This window comes from Delphinus delphis, chromosome 10, assembly GCF_949987515.2.
Source record: "Delphinus delphis chromosome 10, mDelDel1.2, whole genome shotgun sequence".
NCBI classification, from domain to species: domain Eukaryota; kingdom Metazoa; phylum Chordata; class Mammalia; order Artiodactyla; family Delphinidae; genus Delphinus; species Delphinus delphis.
The window spans coordinates 82,364,824-82,389,052 of NC_082692.2; the positions used below are offsets into that span (position 1 = coordinate 82,364,824).

The 24,229-nt window shown below is 38.1% G+C and overlaps 1 protein-coding gene across 2 annotated transcripts in view; it reads left to right on the plus strand.

The window, feature by feature from the left end:
- TAFA1 (TAFA chemokine like family member 1) overlaps positions 1-24,007 on the plus strand; it is a 774,580-nt gene extending 750,573 nt beyond the window's left edge. For both annotated transcript variants that reach the window (XM_060022866.1, XM_060022867.1), the window contains 2 exons: positions 14,914-15,038; positions 20,517-24,007. In XM_060022866.1, the coding sequence (XP_059878849.1) occupies positions 14,914-15,038; positions 20,517-20,534 (143 nt within the window). In that variant the 3' untranslated portion in view covers positions 20,535-24,007. The remainder of the gene's footprint in view (positions 1-14,913; positions 15,039-20,516) is intronic.
- The last annotated feature ends 222 nt before the right edge of the window (positions 24,008-24,229 follow it).

Here is a 24,229-nt window from a genome sequence, read left to right on the forward strand (position 1 = left end):
CTGCATCTGTTGAGTTGTGAAGGAAGGTCTGATTGTGCACGCAAATTGGAAAGACACATAATGAGGACAGAAAGCCGCTCTCAGGATTGTCTATAGGTCAATTGAATTTCTGAATTCGAATGCCAAAAAAAATCAGCCTTTGACCATTGTGGATATTTAGTACTAAGTGGATAGAAACGGCAGTGATATGGCCTTGGTACAAATATATGGATTCATTCATTCAGTTAGTCCACAAATATTTATCGAATACCTTCAGTTTTACTTAGGGTTGTGTTACGTGGTAAGTAATAGAATGCCCAACTGTAATAGCTTGAGTAATAGGAATTGATTTTTCTTGGATAACAAGAAGTCCAGAGGTTTGGGTTGTTGACATCGATTTAATGACGTAAGTGCCAGCACTGCAGCAGTTTTCCTGAACTTTCCTTCATGATAGCCACTGAAGTTGCAGCTGTTGTATAAATATTCAAGACAGGAAGTGGTGGGATTAAGGAACAGGCTAGCAGTGAACTTTGTAGAGCTGGAGTATAGGATGGGCTCAGCTACATGTCTGATGGTTGACAGGCTAATTAGTCCAGGAGGGCATCAGATTGGATAAAACTACTCTCTGCTCTACATGACGTTTCATCATGGTCAGCTCAGCGTTCCAAAGCGCAGCGAGCCCCAAGCACTTTCAAGTACTTTCAAGCTTCTTCTTGTGTCGTGTTTGCTAACTTCTTATTAGCCAAATGAAGCACATGGCCAAATCCAGATAGCAGGACTGGGGAAATAGACTCCACTTCCTGATGGGAGGAGAGGTAAAGTCACATTTCAAAGGGGTGGACACAGAGGGAGAAGAAGAATGTGCAGCCGTTTCTACAATCAGAAAATGAATAGTATCACCTGACATAAAGAGAAGGTAAATACAAAAAATACAAATGAATCAGAATTACTAAATCACTACTGCTAGTCAGGAAAGCTTTTCAGACCACCCTGGAAACCACAGTCTTCCCCTCCTCCTTCAGAGATCCTTAGCTCTCAGACTGGGACTTACTGTTCTAGTTTCTAGGTTTTGCTGTTGAACTTTGGGAATGCATTACATCCCGCTTCCAATTTAGCTAAACTTCGAGTTCTTCAATTTAGCGAGAGGAGTAGGGGAGATGTGGCTAGAGGCAGTAGAGCTATCATTCGGAACTTTTTGCAGCTGGATTCATCACAAACATTGCCACGTTTATATTCCTGGCTTTCTTTGATTTTCTCGCTTTCCTAGTACCATCATTGACATGAACATGATAAGTTGCAAAGTGCCAATATTGTGAATTTTCCCATGTTGGCAGTTTCTAAAAGTTCATTCTGGTTGTTTAAATAAAGTTGTTTTGGGGACTTCCCTGGTGACGCAGTGGTTAAGAATCTGCCTGCCAATGCAGGGGACACGGGTTCGAGCCCTGGTCTGGGAAGATCCCACATGCCGTGGAGCAACTAAGCCCATGCGCCACAACTACTGAGCCTACATGCCACAACTACTGAAGCCCGCGCGCCTAGAGCCACAAAAAGAGAAGCCACCGCAATGAGAAGCCTGTGCACCACAACGAAGAGTAGCCCCCGCTCACTGCAACTAGAGAAAAGCCTGTGCACAGTAATGAAGATAATAAAATAATAAAAATAATAAAAAATAATAAAATAAATAAAAATAATAAAGTTGTTTGATATTTTAGAAATGAAGTGTCTAACAAGTAAGGACCTTATGTCATCTCTCATTTGCTCATCTACTTTAAAACTCACGTGAAAGCTTTGACGTGCTTTTACGTCACTCAGACTGCCTATGTTAAGTGATGCTAAGCATAGAGCATATAGTCTCTAGATATTTTCTTTTTTTTTTTTTTTTTTTTTTTCCGTTACACAGGCTTCTCACTGTTGTGGCCTCTCCCGTTGCGGAGCACAGGCTCTGGATGCGCAGGCTCAGCGGCCATGGCTCACGGGCCCAGCCGCTCTGTGGCATGTGGGATCTTCCCGGACCGGGGCACGAACTGTGTCCCCTGCATCAGCAGGCGGACTCTCAACCACTGCGCCACCAGGGAAGCCCTAGATATTTTCTGATAAATAAAGCTGAGCTTTTCCAAACCATCCCAACAATTCCACCAGAAGAACCATGCTAGTTGTATGGCATTGTGTAAGAGAAGATAAAGCACCGATTGTTATTTTCCATTTCTCAAGGGATTGGTGAGTGAAGGCATGTGCCAAAAAGATATTGGGCGGTTCTTGCCAAATTACAAAAATAACCAATTATCAAATTATCTTGCCCTTTCAAACATGTACACACAAATAAAACTAGATTCAAGAGTGCTCTGTGATCAAGGTTTACACCTTTCATCCTCACATGAAAGTTGGGTTATGTTTTCTGAAGTTAAATTAACTATAATAAATCAGAAGGCATCAAAGTCTTCCTCAGAGACTGTGTGAACATCATAGCATCGTAGCGTGTTTTTGTCTTATTCTATCAAGGATCTATGAGACAGGCATATAAAGCACTGAGTGACACAGCCTCTTCCTCTAGGCCTCACTCCTCCCAAAATTTCCATGTTCTCAGTTATAATTCAATCAGCCATGCATGTCATCCTAAAAAAATAAGAGAAACAATGTTTCCCATTCAATTCCCCAGGATTTGGCTTCTAAGGCAATAGGTGAGTTCAGGGTTAGAGATACTTCTCTCCTCACTTGCCGTCAATTTGTATAGATCTGAAGAGGCCTGAGAGGTTTTGTGTGCCCTGTTCTATCTCCCTTGTCTGAAGTCTCCATCAGCACCAAGAGCATCTCACTGGGAGTTTGAACTTTCCTTTAGTCTAATCCATTTAGAAAATAACTCACAATTTATGGAATAAAATCGAGAAAATTAATAACTTTTCATTAGGCTGACAAAGTCTTTTTCAGCGCTGGCATCTGAAATGTGTTTTCTATTTAAATTTTATTTATATCAGTCTTCTCTAGTGGGAACGAAATTAAAATGAAAGACCTTCCAATCAGTGTACAACTTTCCCATTACTGCCAAGATTGCGAGCACTGCTTTTGCAAAGGAACTTGATGCCAAGAATTTTCTGGGAATAATTTAATATTGGGGATTTCTTGCAAAATGGAATCAACCAAAGTGACATTTTAATGTATCAATAACTATAAAAGTGATTACCTTACCTGTGAAAAGAAAAAAGGGTACTTAACCAACATTATTTGATTCTGGTAAATCTGTAGCCATTCTAGAAAAAAAACCTATATTATAGAACCTAATAATAACCTAATAAAGTACTTTTTCAAACTGAGAAAATGCTGGTATACAAATATATTCCTCCCAGGAGCCATTTATCACATGGTAAGAACACAGAGAGCTAGCACCCAAAAGGTACATAGATGTACAAGTGGCTTGAAAGTTGCTTGTAAATATCATTTTAAAATCTGATATTCCTTTTGATTTAAAATGTAGAACCATTTTGGAGTTCTTCTCTACACCCACATCTAGGTTAACCCCTTCCCCATTTTGTTGCCATGAATGTAACTGGATCAAATAGAAGTATACGCAGAGGGACACAGAATTCCAGAAGGACAGACATAAATGCACATTCTATTCTGAAACAGCAAGATTCTCCACACTGAGTTGGCTGAACCCAAGATCCGTGTGCAGTAGGCACATTCCATCCACTGGGGACCTCCAGGAAATACCGGTGCTCCCTAAGGACTCCAATGTAGTGTTTTTGGTTTTGCTTTTGGCTTAGAGCCTTCCCTATGCCTGACCTCCCTATGCTCTCTTTATTCTGTGACAACCCTCTCAGTTGGATTCTTTGAGGAGGAATTATTCACAAAGAAATTGAGGCCCTATTGCTATAGTAGGTCACTCTTTTGAAAGTCAAGTTGGAACATGAAAGCTGACAGTTAGGGTTCTCCAGTTAAGCCACATGTTTCTGTACCCGCCAAAAAACAAACAAAATCCATATTTCACTGAACTCATTAAGAATGCTAACAATGTTGGTGACGCTGTACAGAGAAATGGGTACATTGGATGGGAAATACCAGTTTGTACAAATTTTCTGGAGGACATATTGATGATATATATCAGAAGTACCAAACATTTTTTACCCTTTGACTCAGAAATTCCACTCCTTGGAATTCATTCTGGGGAAATAAATACATTTGCAAAGATATGTGTGCAAGGTTGTTCATATAAGCATCCTTTGTAATAGCAATCAGCCAACCAACCCCAAAGAAAGACAACCTAAATTTCCAACAGTAGGGGATTAGTTAAATTAATTAAGATGCAGCCTTCCTATGGAATATTATGCAGGCATTAAAATAATGATGCATTTCATTTATTAATAGACATGGAAAAATGTTTATGATTCAGTGTTTAGGTTTTAAAGAAGGGTAGAAAACTATGTGGTGTGATCTTACTTTTTTCAAAAAAATTTACATTTTTTATGTATATACATTTATACAACCATTTTAAATATATATAGTGATCATCTACTATATGCGGCACTGTTCTAGCCGTTTGGAAATACAAAGTCCAAACTTTCATGGAGCTTACCATCAAGTGGGAGGAAAAGGCAAATATCCAGGCCAACAAAATATGTTCTGTGAATTTGGTAATAGTATGTGCTGAGCACAGGGAGATCAGCTCGGTGCTTTGTGAACGCCTGGAAGGGTGGGATAGGGAGGTGGGAGGGAGGGAGACGCAAGAGGGAAGAGATATGGGAACATATGTATATGTATAACTGATTCACCTTGTTATAAAGCAGAAACTAACACACCATTGTAAAGCAATTATACTCCAATAAAGATGTAAAAAAAAAAAAAAGGAAAGAAATGGCGACATCTAACATGAACAAAAAAAAAAAAAAGAAAAGAAAATCAAAGCCGAACGTGATGGGAAAGTGGCAGGGTAAGCGGGTGTGAATTAGTTTAGATAAGACCACTCAGAGAACAAACAATTGAATTGAGGCCTGGTTAATGTCAATTCTGGGCGAACACAGCCCAGACAGAGGGTTAGCCAAATCATAAAAGAGATTTCCAGGTTTGCAGAAGAGCTAGAGGGCCAGAGAGATTGGAACAAAATGAGGGGAGGGGGGTGGAAGTGGGGATGGTGGAAGACATGGTTGAAGAAATAGGCGGGACCAAGTAATGTGGGTGTCTGTAGGCCAATTGTAAAGAGTTTATTCTAAGTGATGGAAACATTGGAGAGTTTTAAGAGATGAATGATAGGAAATCATTTGCATTTTAAAAGATCACTCTGGATACTATGTAAGGAATAATCATAGAGAAAGTCTAGGAAAAACATACCCAAATGTAGCAATTTACCTCTGCCTAATGCAATTGTGTTTATTTTCCTTTTTCTAATTATCCATACGCTTTGAATTTTAGAAAAGAATATATATTACTTTTTAAATTGGGGAGGAAAAATGTAAAGTTTTCTATGGTAGGCAAAAATAAGAACATCAAAATGTTTTTGTCCTAACAAAATTACACTTACTATCTACTGTAAACTTCAGGGTTCGTCTTTAACACAGAATGTTAAATTTGAGAATACAAGGGATGTACAGTAGGAAATCTGTCTAATAACCATGATTCTTTGTGTTCCTTCTTAACTGTATATTTTAAATTACGTACCTACACAAACACAAAAAAATATAGCTGAATTTAATGCTAAAATAAGACCATCAATTTAGGGAAAGCAAGACCAACATCCAGTGTTTGAAGTATAAGTGGATGCATGAATAGAGTTGTCATGTATTGAAAGTGCAAAATAATCCAAAAATGCCAGCCCTGGTGTCCAGACCACGAAGAGGAATGTTATTGTTGGCAGGGATTAGGAGTGTTCCCTTAAGTTGGCAAAAAATCTGAACATTCTTTCTCACCAAGCAGACAGCTTTTTTTCAAAGCAGTAGGAAGTGTATCCCTGCATTCTGATAAGACTGCCCATGAAAAGTAAAAGATTTCTTTGTTTTGTGTTTTATCTTAAAATTCATGTGAAGTTAGCCTTTTACCTCATAGTAAATATTCTTATTTGCTTTAATATGAAAACACTTTGGTTGATTACTTGGTGGTTAAATTACCCCCTCATTATCCCATCATTACATATAGTGTTTCCCACAAGAGATTGTATGCCACTTTAGGGTAGGAACTGTGTCTCTTTTATGTCCAGCACAGTAGTTAATGAATAGCTTTTGAATGAATAAAATATAACTTTTGTCTTCAAATACCTTCAAGGAAAACTGTCACTCAAGGAAATTGTACCACTCTTATCTTCTGTCTTTAAGTACTGCCCGTTTCACAATCCACATCCTCACTTCCAGCCTCACCAAGATAAATTGCCTCAGTTTGAAAAGCACTAGAATAGAATTTGTAGAAGAGAAGCAGTGCTAATGAATCCTATCATCAGCTATTAATTCTATGTATGTCTCCAAAATATATTATAGATCCTACCAAGAAGTACAGTCTAATCAGTAAAAAGCAAATATGTGCATCCCAGAACTAGGATAAACTTCCATTTAAGAAAAAAAAAGGCACTCACTCTCTATAAAGGTAATTGCATGAATGCATACAGAGATGGATAGTGGACATATGGATAAATAACAGTAATAATTTCCATGTGTTGAGTATAACGTTTATTAGGTATTCTGCTAAGTATCTTATTTCATCTAAAATTCACAATAACCAGTTGTGATTTTTATTAATTCCATTTATAACTCAGGAACCTGAGACTTGAACCAAAGAACTTTCTGAAGCCATTCTACCAGTAAGTGATGGAGTTCAGGTTCAAACCTGGGTCCCTCTATTACATACCCAAGAGCTTAGAGACTTAACCATTCCCTAATCCCTCCAAACTGGATCCAGTCCTTAAATGTGAGCTCACAGGAAAGAGGGAGTTTGGAATGTCTATAGGCAATGTTATTCAATGCCTTTAATTTTCTGTTTGCTTTGATAAAGACAGTCACACACAGGGAGTCGCTGCAGGTCTTGTGAAGAAGAGAATCGGAACAGCTGTTCCAACAGCCTGTGCCAAAAGGGAAGCTGGAGCGCGGTCCCATTCCTTTAATGGAGTTCCAGCCACTGCTTTAAACTGCATGACAGGTTGCACAAAAATGAGCCTGGAAATTTGTCTTGATTGATGTACTTATAACCTACTTCTGGGAACATGAATGCAGTCATATGTTCAGTCATTCAATTTATGCTCAAACTCTCATAAGTCATAGAAGCAAGCTGAGAGTTTGGCATAATATCGAAAAACAATGGTGTACTCACTAACTTTGTGAAGAATTGCCTTTTCTCTTTGGGAACGATTTCATCCTTTTGAGTAATAAAAATGATGATGCTGATGATGATAGTAATAGCTAATATTTATTAAACATTTGCTGAATGCCAGACACTCTGCTAAGTGCTTGGGATGGATTTTCTCATGGGACCCTCACAATCCTTTGATATAGGCACTACTTTGTTTTCTTTCTCTTTTTCTTTCATTTTGCATTCATTCATTTAAAATTGGCAAACCTGTCTCGAGCTACTCTATGCCATTCAAAGATGAATGCAATGTGATCTGTGCCCTCAAGAAGTTCACCACCTAGTGAGTAGGCAGGCACCTGAGCTAATAAGCTAATAATTAGAGTCCAGTGTGGTTCGGGTTACAGTTAATATGGTTGAGATACTGGCAACAGTGTTTCCTCAGTTGTTCCTAACATCACGTTCAGCTCTGCCCTGCTTCACAATTCTAGAGCAGGCATCCAAAAATCAAGACCTATCAGTTCTCTGTTTGAATGCAGTAGGGCTTATCTGGCATTTCAGGTGCTTGCTTCTTCCTTCTTGCATCTTGCACACCACTGCCAAATTCATCTTCCCCAACTATCCCTATAACATGTCCTCCCTTTGCTCACAGAATGTAGAATCTTCAATGACCTAACTTTCCTTAAAAAAAAATTTAATGAAAAAAAAATTTTAAGGCCAAGCATCTTGCTTTCAGAAACTTCTACAATCTTATTAAGAGTTCCTCTTTTCCTACTCCCCACTGTGAATTTGCTCTTCTAGTATATTAATGTATTTACTATTGGAGGAGCACTTTTTGTTCATTTTATCTCTTTACCGTAATTCATGCCAAAATGCCAATAGTGCCTATATTGAGAAACCCTGAACTAAGTTGTAGGCTCTGAGGGCAGGGACTATGTCATGTTCATTATTTTATCGCTCTCAGCAAATCAGGTAGTGCTTTGACTGTGCAAAGTACCCAATAAACATTTGCTGAACTGCAACTCAAGTGTTATCTGCTGAAATGATAAAAAGGGGACCACAGTTCTTAGATAATATGATGTTTATTTCTATGTTTATTAAGCCATTGCTTATTCTATCTTTTTCTATTTCTGTGGGAAAATTGCTCAAAGTGAATGGCAACAACCAAAGGGGGGAGAAAAAAAAAACAAACAAGATTTCTGCTCCATTTATGATGTATCACTGAAAGATGGATTGACTCTCCTTCTACAGTCTGTCTTCTGCTTGACAGCAATATGACCTGCTATAAGGGTGAAATCAAGACTCATGATTAATTTACATTCCCACCAACAGTGCAAGAGCGTTGCCTTTTCTCCACACCCTCTCCAGCATTTACTGTTGCTAGATTTTTTAATGATGGCCATTCTGATCAGTGTGAGATGATATCTCATTGTAGTTTTGATTTGCATTTCTCTAATGATTAATGATGTTGAGCATTCTTTCATGTGTTTGTTGCCAATCTGTATCTCTTCTTTGGAGAAATGTCTATTTAGGTCTTCTTGCCATTTTGGGATTGGATTGTTTGTTTTTTTGATATTGAGCTGCATGAGCTGCTTGTAAATTTTGGAGATTAATCCTTTGTCAGTTGCTTCATTTGCAAATATTTTCTCCCATTCTTAGGGTTGTCTTTTGGTCTTGTTTATGGTTTCCTTTGCTGTGCAAAAGCTTTGAAATTTCATTAGGTCCCATGTGTTTATTTTTATTTTTATTTCCATTTCTCTAGGAGGTGGGTCAAAAAGGATCTTGCTGTGATTTATGTCATAGAGTGTTCTGCCCATGTTTTCCTCTAAGAATTTGATAGTGTCTGGCCTTACATTTAGGTCTTTAAACCATTTTGAGTTTATTTTTGTGTATGGTGTTAGGGAGTGTTCTAATTTCATACTTTTACATGTAGCTGTCCAGTTTTCCCAGCACCACTTATTGAAGAGGATGTCTTTTCTCCACTGTATATTCTTGCCTCCTGTATCAAAGATAAGGGGACCATATGTGCATGGGTTTATGTCTGGGCTTTCTATCCTGTTCCATTGATCTATATTTCTGTTTTTGTGCCAGTACCATACTGTCTTGATTACTGTAGTTTTGTGGTATAGTCTGAAGTCAGGAAGCCTGATTCCTGCAGCTCCATTTTTCGTTCTCAAGATTGCTTTGGCTATTCGAGGTCTTTTGTGTTTCCATACAAATTGTGAAATTTTTTATTCTAGTTCTGTAAAAAATGCCAATGGTAGTTTGACAGGGATTGCATTAAATCTATAGATTGCTTTGGGTAGTAGAGTCATTTTCACAATGTTGATTCTTCCAATCCAAGAACATGGTATATCTCTCCATCTATTTGTATCATCTTTAATTTCTTTCATCAGTGTCTTATAATTTTCTGCATACAAGTCTTTTGTTTCATTAGGGAGGTTTTTTCCTAGATATTTTATTCTTTTTGTTGCAATGGTAAATGGGAGTGTTTTCTTAATTTCACTTTCAGATTTTTCATCATTAGTGTATAGAAATGCCAGAGATTTCTGTGCATTAATTTTGTATCCTGCTACTTTACCAAATTCATTGATAAGCTCTAGTAGTTTTCTGGTAGCATCTTTAGGATTCTCTATGTATAGTATCATGTCATCTGCAAACAGTGACAGCATTACTTCTTCTTTTCCGATTTGGATTCCTTTTATTTCTTTTTCTTCTCTGATTGCTGTGGCTAAAACTTCCAAAACTATGTTGAATAATAGTGGTAAGAGTGAGCAACCTTGTCTTATTCCTGATCTTAGTGGAAATGGTTTCAGTTTTTTACCATTGAGGATGATGTTGGCTGTGGGTTTGTCATATATGGCCTTTATTATGTTGAGTAAAGTTCCCTCTACGCCTACTTTCTGCAGGGTTTTTATCAGCCACTATGGAGAACAGTATGGAGGTTCCTTAAAAAACTAAAATTAGAACTACCATACGACCCAGAAATCCCACTACTGGGCATATACCCTGAGAAAACCATAATTCAAAAAGAGCCATGTACCACAGTGTTCATTGCAGCTCTATTTACAATAGCCAGGACATGGAAGCAATGTAAGTGTCCATCAACAGGTGAATGGATAAAGAAGAAGTGGCACATATATACAATGGAATATTACTCAGCCATAAAAAGAAACAAAATTGAGTTATTTGTAGTGAGATGGATGGACCTAGAGTCTGTCATACAGAATGAAGTAAGTCAGAAAGAGAAAAACAAATACCGTTTGCTAACACATATATATATATGGAATCTAAGGAGAAAAAAAAAAAAGTTCATGAAAAACCTAGGGGTAAGACGGGAATAAAGACACAGACCTACTAGAGAATGGACTTGAGGATATGGGGAGGGGGAAGGGTAAGCTGGGACAAAGTGAGAGAGTGGCATGGATATATATACACTACCAAACGTAAAATAGCTAGCTAGTGGGAAGCAGCCGCATAGCACAGGGAGATCAGCTCGGTGCTTTGTCACCACCTAGCAGGGTGGGATAGGGAGGGTGGGAGGGAGGGATACGCAAGAGGGAAGAGATATGGGAACATATGTATATGTATAACTGATTCACTTTGTTATAAAACAGAAACTAACACACCATTGTGAAGCAATTATACTCCAATAAAGATGTTAAAAAAAAAAGGATTCATGATTAAAGTGGACTTAGTGATTTTAAGAATATCTCAAGGAAAGATGAACATTCTTGAAAAAGTTGAAGATCAGATATTTTTCAGAACACGGCACATTCATAGAGAGAATCCCAGAATGCCAGTGTTAAAAGGGACTTTTAAGACCCTTTTTCATAATCACCACAGGTAAGACAGAATTAGGTTTTGCTGATATTTAATTAATTCAGTTCTTCTAAGTGATAAAAGTTCTTAGAGCAGTTATGCATCTACCTCATAAGTTTCTCATGGATTCAGAAAGTGTTCACTAGTGAGAATTTCTATTAGAACGCTACAACTAATGAAATCAAGCCATGTGTAGCTGAGACTAAGAAGAAACAAGTGTAATGAGCTGTCCCTTGCCCAAATTACTTTTCAAGTTAATTTTACAAGAAACTGAATTTTTTTGTTTTATGCAAGTGTTTGTGTTGATATGAAATTTATTTCCAATAATAATAGAGCAGGGATTCCCTGGTGGCACAGTGGTTGGGAGTCCGCCTGCCAACGCAGGGGACATGGGTTCGAGCCCTGGTCCATGAGGATCCCACATGCTGCGGAGCAACTAAGCCCGTGCGCCACAACTACTGAGCCTGTGCTCTAGAGCCCACGTGCCACAACTACTGAAGCCCGCTGGCCTAGAGCCTGTGGTCCACAACAAGAGAAACCACCTCAATGAGAAGCCCGCGCACCGACGAAGAGTAGCCCCGGCTCGGCACAACTAGAGAAAGCCTGCACGCGGCAACGAAGAACCAAGGCAGCCAAAAATAATAAAATAGAATAAAATTTTAAAAATAGAGCGGAGAGAATTCATTTATCCACTCAGCAGGCAATACATGTTTTTTTGGAGACCTATGAATTTTGAATACAAAACTAGAATGAGTTAGCACTATCGTGATGGAAAACATAGATTTTGTGGTTAAGCAGGCCTGGATTCTTGCGTTAATTTCTGAACTTCCTACCTGTGTAAGCTTGGGAAAGTTACTTAACCGTTATGGGCTTTGGTTTTTTTATCTAAAAAAAAATGGGTTCATCATAATATCTACTTCATAGGGTTGCTTTGAAGACTGAGATAATACATTTAAAAGTACCTAACACAGAGACACGTAAGAAGCATTCAGAAATGTCAGTTATCAGTTTTATTATTGAACTGACCACTAGAATTCAGACTTTTAGAATTATTTTTATTTGTGGTTTTATCATTATAATAATCTCTAAGAAAAAAAATATTTAAAAACAACTAAATATCATTAATATTAGCTCATTTTATTAAATCTAATTGATCACTCCTTGTCCAATAATCAGAAGGTTTTCAGTAGCTTCTGAATTGGGAGAAGAGGAGGCAATTTTTAGATCCTTTCTTTGTGAACTTTTTTAAAGATATTGCAGGAAATACGAGTTCATGAAAAAACTGGGATGCGAGACTATAGTTTGACCTAGGCCCTAAAGTAATATATATTAAGATGACTGTGGAATGCACAAAGCAGAAACAAAATAGGTCTAATAGCATCTTTAGAAAAGCAACCCTGGTAAAATGAACTAGAGTCTAATAAGCCAGAGAGTAGTACCAAGTCATCAAACTCCATTTAGAAAGGCAACTGTAACAGTTTTTAGAGACCGTAGGCAAGTCTGGGACATTTTCATTCTTAGAAAGCTTTTTCTCTTCCCCTCCAAGCCAGTGGTCTCTATAAACTTGAATTAAAAGTCATACTTGGGTTTTGAGATGTATTCTTTTTCCTACTGTCTACATTCTCATTTAGGAGGTATTAATGCTTGAGAGAAAGAGGAGAAAGTACTTTGTTAGCTTGCAACAAAGTAAGTCAGCTGTGAGAGGGCACAGCAGCGAAAAGAAGATGGAACAGGGTCCTTTAGAAAGAGGCAAAGGTGCTCATGTCTGACCTTACGAGTAGTTGTTCATTATTTGTGTGCCCCTGTGAAAAAAGAGGGACAAATTCTAAATCAAAGACCACTGGGAAAGGCAGTTTCCCCTCAGAGAGTGTCCATTCGTGATGGTCGAGATGCAGGGCAGCAGTATTGAAATATTAGGTGGGCTTTAAGGGGACACACATGGCAAATGTGATTGGCCTGTTTGTGACTGAGCTCTAGCAGGCAGGGAGCCTCAGCTTGAAGGCTCTCAATAAACACTGCCAAACACTGACTTGTATCTGACGTTACTGGAAGCTTTGCCGTTTATTTTTTTTTCCCCTTCAAGGCCACATATGTTTTTCTTGCTGTCAAAATATATGCTTCTCTATTTAGTATTGTCACCTATTAATTCACACAAATAAGGCCTCTTAACTCCTGACTAGCTTCTTCTTCTAGTCCATACCCTGATGCTGAGACCTGTTGTTAAAAAGAAAATCATCCAGAACGTTCATAATCATTTTGGACGCTGTGAAGGATTCGTGTTTTCTGTTATCAGTCTGTGTTTTACCAAAATTATCACGTTGTCCTGCATAACGGTAGAACTATGTGCAAGATTTTCCTTCCTCTGCTTGCCCTATCCAGTGTAGTTGCATCTTAGGCGATTTGGTCTGGTCCACGTATAAGGCGTGCATCACATCCAGGCAAAGTTACCCTTGAAAAAAAATCCTCAAATTGACTGTATAATAGAGTAGAAACGATTTTGCATATATAATCCTGCAGAGTAATTTTTATTCAAAGGAAAGTTTGAGGAAGACTGTATTCTAAAGGAGGGGAAGTCTAAACTAAGAAAAGTCTAGAAGGGGGAAACCTAAATGCAGGTAGATGTCCGGACGTTTCAACCATTCTGCTTCTAAGGTAGCAATCTAATCCCTCTAGTGAATGCTGGGCGGATAGAGGATTTTAATGTGCTCCTGCTTCCCTGTGGCGTGGACTCCATTTCATTTTAAGATTAATCTTCTGTGACATTAAGAAATGTCATGTGCGTTCTTTGTTGTTGTGAGAATTAAACGTCATGATGGAGACAAGGTGGAAATGTGAGGGGTTGGGAAGCAACCAATTTTCTTTTAGATAAAGACCTAGAGTTTCAGTCCAGTGTAAAGACAGCCACTTGGAAAGTATCACAGAAGAAACACTCACAGACATTTTAAGGATTTTGCAGGAAAATGCCCAGGTGGATTTGTAAAAAAAAAACAAAAAACAATGCCTTGAGCAGCTTCAGAAATGACCAACGCTCATGCAGAAAAAATTTTCACTCAGGATGTTAAGATGTGGAGCTGCTTGATTTGTACTGAGCGAATCTAGTCTCCAGTTTTCTAAAATCTCATTATCCAAAGAAGTGCGCTATAAATCCATCCGCTAAATTCATTGCCAGCTTCCTAATGTGGGCAGCCTCAATATCACCCTGAAAAATAGGGCTATTTTATCAGAGGGTCAAGTTTTCAAAGTTCCACTCATATCACCTTAAACCTATTGAAAGGAAACCACAGCTCGTATCAAATATACTTTTGACTGTAAACAAATAGTTTCATTTATTATGACTTGGTTTCAATTTTGCAGGTTTTCTTTTATACTTTTGGTCAATTCATTTTTTCTTTTTTGGTAAGCCTTTGATATCTCAAAGGCTGTAGGGTGGGAGATAAACCCTAAAGCTGGGTGAATAAACGGGCCTTTCTGAAAACAAGAGCTCAATTAGTCATTCTGAACAACAGTTAGCCCTTTTGTCCCTTTCACTGAAAAGAAAGCACCAGGTCTTTGATCTACAAACTTAACACAAAATTTCCTCCGAAAAGTAAATGTCCCCATTCTGTATGTTTTCATCATACAAGGAGATTGTGGACAAAATGTAGCTTGATGAAACCAGATGGCATAATTATATTTGCATTTTAAGATGCTTAAGTTAAAATCTCATTCTTCTTAGTAGAGTAGTCTTAGCCAATCATGAAAGTTAAAAAGGACCTAATGTGTTTCAAAGAGCATTAACATCTGTAGAAGAACTCAGCCTTGCGCCCAGGTTGTTTGGATGAATTGCATACACACTTGTTTCCTGTCTTTGCACAGCCTCCATAGTGATTGGGAAATGGTGGTGTGAGATGGAACCTTGTCTAGAAGGAGAAGAGTGTAAGACACTCCCTGATAATTCCGGATGGATGTGTGCTACAGGCAATAAAATCAAGACCACAAGAGTAAGTTCATTTTTTTTCAAATGTCTCATGCGTGTTACGAACTGTACTGTTTGCCTTTGTGTTGTATTTACAAACACCACCCAGAAGAGCTTTGAAAAGGAGACGAAGAAGCCTTTTCCCCAACAGAAACTCTTCTTAACCATTCAGATCAGTGTCTATCCATCAGAGAGAAGTTAGAGATTGAACTTGACTTTTCCATACTGAGCAGTTTAGTGTTTCTCTTACTGAGTCATAAATAAAGCTAGGTTGCTACAGCCAAAGGAAAGAGGAGCAGTGAGGCAGTTATTTGGATTCTGCATCTGATATCTGTGGTGCTCAGAATGGATAATAAAATAAGGGTCTAGCCTAATTCATCCAGATGGTTTCCTGAACAGTTCTGCATTTAAGTGCAGCCATCTTCTAAAGGTTCTTTAAAGGAATTGTTTGATGCTCTCTTAGGGAGGTGAAAGAATTCTCTGATGTGAATAATTGTTTCTTGCTTTGTGCGGATAAATCAGGAGTTGGCTTCAAAATATGTAACGACCTGTATGAGGCTACCCAGCCCATCAGAATTGGTGTCATGATGCTGGAGCAGGTTGGAGAGGACAGCTAGGCCAGCCGTTGACCCTATAGATACTGGTCCGTAGGAAAGTCTGGAAGTTCTGATGGGGGTGTGAAGGGCGTTTGGTCAGGGTACTTAAGACAGTAACTATTTATTCACTAGTACAAAAGTATATCAATATTTTAAGAGCCAGTATGGTGATATGTACATGTACCACATGTACATATCAGCCCTGTTATGTGTGTATGTGTTTTAAGTATTGGGTATTTTTTAAAACAAGCTTCACCATCTACAAATTCCAATATGTTGAACTTGCAGACTTCCAAAAAGATGACCCAAATTTAAAAGGGCATCTCTGATTCCAGCCCCTGTATTATGAGTCTTACCTTGGTCTTCTTCTCAGAATCGTCTTTTCACAAAATAAAATTGGTTCTTGCATCTTTGTGATGCAGGAAACATAACACCATAAGAAAATTTTTTATATATATAAAATAAGTGGAGACATTGTGTGTCAAATTTAGTTGCCTGTATTGACCACATTAGCCAGTAAATGGCTATACCTCCCTGGCTTGCACCCAGGAGGGATGCCTGAACCACCCTAGCTTGTTAACATGAAACTGTATGCTCTAAGAAGCTCTGCCTGGATTATCGTATCATTTCAATGAGACACCTACGAAGAGAGTATTCGAAAATGAGCCCAGTTCCTGATGCTTAGCCCAAAAATCTTCTTCATTAGTTGGTAGAGTATGGATTTCAGGTTTCCCTTTGGTTACATTTTACCTGAAGATGACTTTACCAAATAATTTGAAGATACCCTCACAAGTTAGTTTTAAGCTACTCTGAATTTTGGCCAGTATGATTGGAATCCAGGCACCATTGTTTTAAACACATTGCTGACATATCCTCTGCCACGTCTCCATTCCCTATTCCAAATGGTAACCAATCACTCTTTATTGATGGTGAGCCCTGTTTTAATAGTACCTTCAGACTTGAAAGTCCCGTAAAGAGCAATAATGCAAATCAAAACACTTCAGGATTTAGATATGTGAAATTCCAAGAATACCAATGAGGAGACTCTTTGGCAGATAGAAAATAAAGGAACAAAACACAGAAATTGTTAGTGCTACTTATTTGTGACCCACGTCACTTTTTTTGATTTGGCCTTTGTAGAGTCTATTTTAAAACCATCAGGCATGTTGTAATACATCCTGGACATTCTCCAGCATCACCAAAGTATGGTGTGGAGTCCAGTCATGATAACAGAGGCTGGTACACACTGTGTTCACTACGCCCCTGGGTGAGCTGAGCACAGTCCACACAGCTGAATGTATAAGAGAAATAAATCACCCTTACAGCCAGGTTAAAAACAGAGGATGTACCTGTTCTGACGTGTGCATCCATTTCAGGAAAGGAGATAAGAGAATCCTCTACAGCCATGTGCGTGGCACGTAAGTCAACTAAGAATTCTCAAGACTGTCTTTAGAGGCGGAAGAAGAAGACACTAGAAAAAGCTGAATTTTTTAAGAAATCTGGGTTAAGAAAACCCAAACAGTACACTGACTTACATTTTCTCCTCCCTTCCTTACAAGAAATTCCCAATGAAATAAGCACTTTTAAATACAAAAGGCACCAATTGAGTCCAGGTGATACCTACAGGAGCTCCATTCTGTATAAATAGCCAACACCAGTTCTTAGATCATATGCTCCACAAATAGGTTTTATATGAATTTTTCTAGCATGCCCTGTGTATTTTTCCCCATCAGAGTATAAATATGCCTACACACTTCAAATGTTGACTCTAGCAATTTAACTTTTAAAACAGTTTAATTCACAGATGTATTTTAATTATGAATCATATGTTTTCATTGTTCTTTAAGAGGTAATCTTTAGGGTAAAAAATTCAAATTCTTACTAAAGTAAAAGGAAGAATAAAGAAAATCACCTCTTTTGTTCTTATGTGTAGCATTGATTCAAAGAGTTCTTTCTCTCAGAAAAAGACAAAAACAAAAACCTGAAGAAACATACCCAGCTTGCTAATGGCAACTGGGAATTTCCTTCACACTGTTATTTTTTTAAAGTAGCTTCAGGGTAAAGAAATTTGCAAGAAAGATTCCTGGGACTTCATTCTTTTTCCCTATATAGTTTTTTTTTCTAAAACCTCCCTATTATATGGGTTACTTCCAAATTAATCATCCTGAGCGAAAATTCTCATCATTCTTTGAAATGTAGATAAACAAAAGATGGTTCAAAATGTGGTCTAAAATTTAAATTTTTGTGATGCTCATTTTTTAAGGAGGGTGGAGAGTAGAAATTCAGTGTTTCATTTCAACAACCAGACACCCCAGAATGTGGACTAGCCAGGGTAACAGGCCACAGTCTTCAGGAAAACCTTGGGGAAATTGCATCTGGGTGACAATAAAACTTAGAAGGAAGGAGAAAAGATAAGTAGAATTAAGCAAAGTCTTCCATTTCAGGAGATTCAGAAGAATAAATCATAGGGAAAGAGGAAGCTTCCTTAATGCCACCCTACAGAGAGAAAGTAGTCATGCTTGAGACATGTTCCAAAAACCCAGCCTGGGGTACAATAAAACTGGTAACAGGTACCTTCTGGGGAGAAGCTTAGTACATCTGGGTGAAGTTTCTTGGCTAAATTTTAACCCTGTTCCTGCTTGATCATTGCTTCTGTTGTTTTATTAAACTGCTTTGTTGGGAGTTTGTAGCAAGACTAACCGACCTAAATATTGACTAGAGACATTTTTTCTGATGGTTTTAGATGCCTATTAGTTTATCTCTTTTCTTTAAACTGATATATCAAAAATATAAGTTTGAAAGGTGGGGAGGCTATATTCCATGCATTCAGGAACCAATCTAATACCCTGTGTATTCAGGAACAATGACTTCATTTAGAAAGCTAGACTTCCCCTTAGAAGAAATAAATTGTTTGACAATGGTGTAATAATTTGTATGTAAAAGGTGAACATTGGTTGTTTGGGGACAGGAAGAGGAGGGGAATAAAATGAGGAGAAAACCAAAGTCATTTGGGAAGGAAAATTAGCAGATTAAAACACCAGAACATAATCTGATCTAATACCTGGGGAAATATCAAGCAACCTCCGATTTCCTTCAGTCCAATATGTCAATGTCTTTCACACTAGCGAGGAAATCAACAGTTGCTGCACAATGTAGAGTCAAGTTTCATTTCCTAAAAGAGTAAGTTGCAGACCTCAGATTACACACCTAACCACAAGAGCCATCTTGTCAGATTTGGTGTTCTCTGTGACTAGCCCAACACAATTCACCAAAATCATTTGTCCACAGCCCCTGGGATCATCCTCCTAATGCCGACTCTAACTTTACATATCTCCACCCATTCTAATCACCCTGATGGTTTTTTTAATATTACTGAAGGGTAACGTACCAGCTTTGACATATTCCAGCTTCTTCCCTCAAAATTCCACCAGGTCTGAAATGTCCTGAGAGACTTCACAATCTTGATCTCTAGTCCATTCGTTTTGCAAGAAATGCCTTTAAAAGAGAGAGAGAGATGGTGGGGGAGGAGAGAGGGCGGGGTATTTAGAGATTGCAGGAAAGAAGAGTAAACCATCTTCTTAAAGAATAAACTATGCTATCACAATTGCCCCTGGATCCAAGTGTGCTCATTCATTTCTTTAATAAATAATATTAAGCCTCTGTTATCTAAAAGTCTTGGGAATGTGATGGTGGACATGACACGGCCCCTGGTCTTCTGTGGAGGCTAGGGCCTAAGGTTCAGTGGGATAGGGGAGGAGGAGGGTCAGTACAGATAAAAGAAAGACAATTCCAGTTCAGTTTTGGAAATGTCGCTTTCTCCCTCCTTTCGGTAAAAAAGAAGACAGTGAAACAAAATGTGATAAACACCACTGGACTGTAGGAAACCAAGGTTTGGAAGGATCTGTTATTTATATGGAAGAATAAAAAAATGTGTGAAGACTTCTCATACATTCTGCCCCTGGTCCAACCAACTTTTGAATGCAAATGTGTATGGTGTATGACTGTTCCTACCTAACCCTGAAAGCTTTAAATGGACTTCACTCCTGGCCTCAGAATACTCAATTTCTAAGCTATAAAAAATTAAGAGATGATGAAGAAAAATGCCTTAAGTCCTAAAACTCTAAAGTAGAACCTTCAACTCTATTAGAACCATCATTCATGCTCTAAACCAGTGATTCTTCGTGCATGCATCCTTCTGAAAATAAGAGTCTTTGGGACCATATTTGAATGGATTAAATGGCATCAATAGTTATAGGAGTATGCCCTTGATTGCCCTTGAACACCATGTCATTGTTTGAGTGGAACAGTTCCTCACCTTGCAAAGGTCTCTTATGTTCCTCAACAAACGTGATCTGACCTTGGCAATGAGTTCACCTCATGCCACCCCTTTGCATCTTACAAGAGACCAACATGAGAAGGCCATGGAATTTCCTACTCATGAAATTCTCATCAGACAGACATAGGAATGACTACATAATGTGCAGGAAGAGCCCAGTGCAAAATGGAAACACAGGGGCCCTTGTTCAAAAGTTACTAATAATTTCAAGATGGCAACTGCTGGTCATTAAACCAAGTGAGGGGCCCTTTTCGACAAAGGGCTCCCTGCAACTAGATTGCATGCCCACGAACCCAGTCCTGGACAGGCATTGCTCCAAGAGTCTGTCTCCTCAATTGTGACAAAATTAATTTAATGAATCGATAAAAAAAAAATACAGTGGCCTGTCCATAAGCTTTGATCACCATTTGAGAACTACTGCTCTAGACTTGAACATTCTTTACTTTAGTTCACTTGAAAGAAGCAACATCCTAAAAATTCAAGGTGTCCTCTTTTTCTGCCTAATCACCTTTCTTTGTGCCTTCATTTTGTTTTCTCCCTGAAATTTCTTTCTTTCTTTCTTTGGTTTCAGATTCACCCAAGAACCTAACGGAAGCATTTGTTATAGTAATAAAGGAAAACCTACTCTGTGGAAAATACATTTTAAGAATTTAAAACATCTTATACACTAGAAGCCAAATGGATTTCTTAGTTGCACTTTGACTGATTACCAGATAATCACAGTGCTTTTACTGTGTGTCACGAAGTCTCCTAGAGTGAGAAGACCCGGAGTTTTGGGCAACACCATGGAAAATGGGTTAAGGAAAAAAAGGGTTTTCTCAATGCAAATTTTTGGGATCACAAAGAAAGATCAACTGTCTTCTAATTTGGATCTATAGTTCCTTTGTACCATTTGAAATATATGTATATATATAATATTTTGAAATATTATATATTCTCTTCAAAAAATGAACTGTACCACAGTTTGAGGCGGCTGGTGTACCTCTTTGAGTTTTGGATGTTTTGTTTTGTTTTGTTGTCATTTCTTTTTCTATCGGCAAGGAAATCACGTGCCCTTTTGAGAGGTCGGCATGGCACTCACACTGGAAGGCCAGCTACAGGTGGACTCCTGGAATCTGAGAGATCAGAACGATACTGAGTCAAAAGCTTCCTTCTCTTTCTACTAGATGGCCCAAGGAAGCACATCGTCCTGTTTTATTGTTTTCTACCCTGTGCAATGTTAGCATGCGAGCTTGGCTTACATAACCATACTTTATATTCAACTGGTATATAATAACCGTTCTAACCTCTTCCAGGAAAATATTTTTAGAACTACTAGCTTTTCCACAGATAAGAAAAATGAGGATTCTTGAGGGAGCCGCTCCACCATGCTATTAAGACTCTGGCAGAGTGATGGTCATATGTGGATCCCTGTATTAAGTTCTGTAAATACAATGTCTTAAGGCTTTGTATAGCTGTCCTAGACTGAAGAAATGTCCTCTGATTAAATCCAAAGTCTGACATCATTAATCACATAGTGCTGTAGCAACAGGTCTTATCACAGCACATCTTTCTATATTTGATTTGCTTTTTCCAAGAGTGTTCAGATCTCTTCTGGTGAGATGGGAAGACCATTAAAGAAATTAGATTTCAGAATGACCCTTGTGACCAAATGTTGGACAGCCCTATTAAAGTGGTAAATAACTGCTTTCTAAATCTACTTGTCCTCTTCATTTGCCATTTACTTTTCCTCAGTCTGCTTTAGCCAAATCCAGAGAACACCCGCTTAGCGACACATAGTCCACCGGAATTTTTTGCATGACATCATTGCTGCCATCATAACCAATATTTCCAACTCTAATAGTTTGAAAACTAGAAATTCATTATTACAAGTTCAGTGTTCTCAGCCAGCAAGATGAACTGTCAAACCCTATTATTGGGCTTCTATAGTGATCACTTGGATGACACCCCCCAAAAGATCAATTTGTGTCCATCTTCTTTTTTTGAGAGTTACTCAGCTGATACTTATAAGAAGGAAATATCTACTTAAATTCTAGTTTACCTGGTAGAGCATAATAGTACTATAAATTCCTGTTACTTACCCTATCATATTGCAAGTGTATTTTTTTTCTCCAAAGTCTTTTCTCCAGAATACATGTTATTAGGGGCTGTTACTAGATCAGCAGCACAGTGGGTCTCCTAGTGTGGAATTTTTAAGTTAAATTTTGGGTAAAATCCAGAGGCTCCTTCATCTCTACCAATATACCTTGAAGTCTGATTGAATATATAAACACTCTAACCAGGTGGATTTGTTCTGCATCTTGAATGCCTATAAAAGCATCCAAAAATGGAAATGGAATCCTCATTGCAAAATCTGAGCTTCCTAAATACTTTCACAAATATTTTCCAGAAGGTAGCATAAAATTCATACCAACAAATCAGAATTCCTTTAATTTTATGGTCCATAACCATGTACCAAGTGATATATTAGAAATTGATTTTCATCTGTAAGTTTTGGAGTGAAAACTGAAATCATAAACCCAAAGAATTATCTAGAACAGTACATCCCAAGATGTGGAGGAAGAAACATCTATAATCCAATATATTGGGGAAATTTTTTTCAACAAAATAAATAGAAATATTTACTGAGGGATTCTCAGAGCCTTTATACACCAAAAGACACTGTGTGTCTTCAAGAAAGACTGAAACAAGGGGAGCCAAGTAAAAGGCTTCCAGAATCCAGGCATGTTGGTTGGTCCTTGACTAATGGAGAGCTCGTTCCTTGACTAATGGGAAGCTGCAAGAAATTATGTCTGTGTGAGGATATGTTCACTGCGTTGTCATGTCTTCAGTTTTTCTAGAGAACCAGAAGTCTGGATTCTACATAAAATCTAAAATTCTTAAATAAGATGAACCAAAATGAGATTACTTCCATTAAAAAAATTCTGCAAGCGTTATTATTGCCCAAAATGTCCTGACCATGTGGCCTTTTCTATGAGATTAGTGTTTTCTGGAATACTCTTTGAAAAGTGTTGGTCCTGAATAAAAATCCAATGAGAAGCAAAAGGGATATTCTGTTTTCTGTGGCCTCACACATACAGACCATTCTCATGATTCACAATACGTGGGGGTCACAGCTTTTTCTGTTCTGTAACCTGAGCCTGTAAATCAATGAAGGAGCTGGTCTAGAGGTTCAAGTCTGTTAGTTCATCTCCTGCTGGTCGCTTAATGCAGTAGCTTCCCTGGGAAAGACCTGGAAGAAGAGAGAAGGGGGAAAAAACCCACCACGTCAGAATCAAGCAACCATCCAAGAAACCAGTACAAATATTTGTAAATGTCATCAAATTCAGTTTCAGTTTATCCAAGTCCCTTACCCAAATGTATGAACCATCAACTTGTGTTTAAATTTAACTGGTGCCGGTTTGGGAAATTTTCAGTAGCTACCATCTGCCTATTGAATCTGATTGTATATGGTTTAAAAACTTATATCACGTATTTCTGGTTAATAAAGAGCTCAGTGTGGTATGACTAATATTGATTTTGAGCTTTTGCATCAAATATGATGAAGAATATTATAACATAATTAGAGCAAATGGTCTCGTCCAAATCCCTTCTCTTGGTGAAAAGGGAAATATGACTTATTTCATTAGACAAAGATTTTTGAGTAAGGTGAAGCTTACTTGTTGACTTTTTGTGTGTTTTTTGTGTGTACTTTATGCATTAATGGAGTTGGCAAGCACGTGGAGAAGTTTTACTGCTTTTTTTCCATCATAGAATGATAAAGAATGTTTTCACCAATACACAATTCACATCTTTTTCTGATCAAATCCAATGTAACTTTCACCAAGCAATGTAGTGATTTTATAGTACAGTATATTATGCCACTTTGCCATTGTCACTGATAAAATAAGTTATGGAGGGTATAAAAACTGTTTATATGAGGAGATCCACACATTACTCACCAGCATGGGATATGCACTCCTTCTTGGAAGGTTAAATATCGTGTCATAACATGAGTTTCTCTTTTAATTAAGCTTGACAATCCCATTTCAAAATCCACTAGGGTTTGCTTGACAAAGAAGTGTGCCGTGTCTCTTTTCATGAGCTGTCTACCTTCTAAATAAAAGATTTAGTGTCTAGCAAATTCTAGGGCTCAAGTCACTTCCATCTAGTGTATAGATATAAGAAAGCAAGGTAAAAAAGCATTCTAAGGGGCTTCCCTGGTGGCGCAGTGGTTAAGAGTCCGCATGCCGATGCAGGGGACACGGGTTCGTGCCCCGGTCCGGGAAGATCCCACATGTTGTG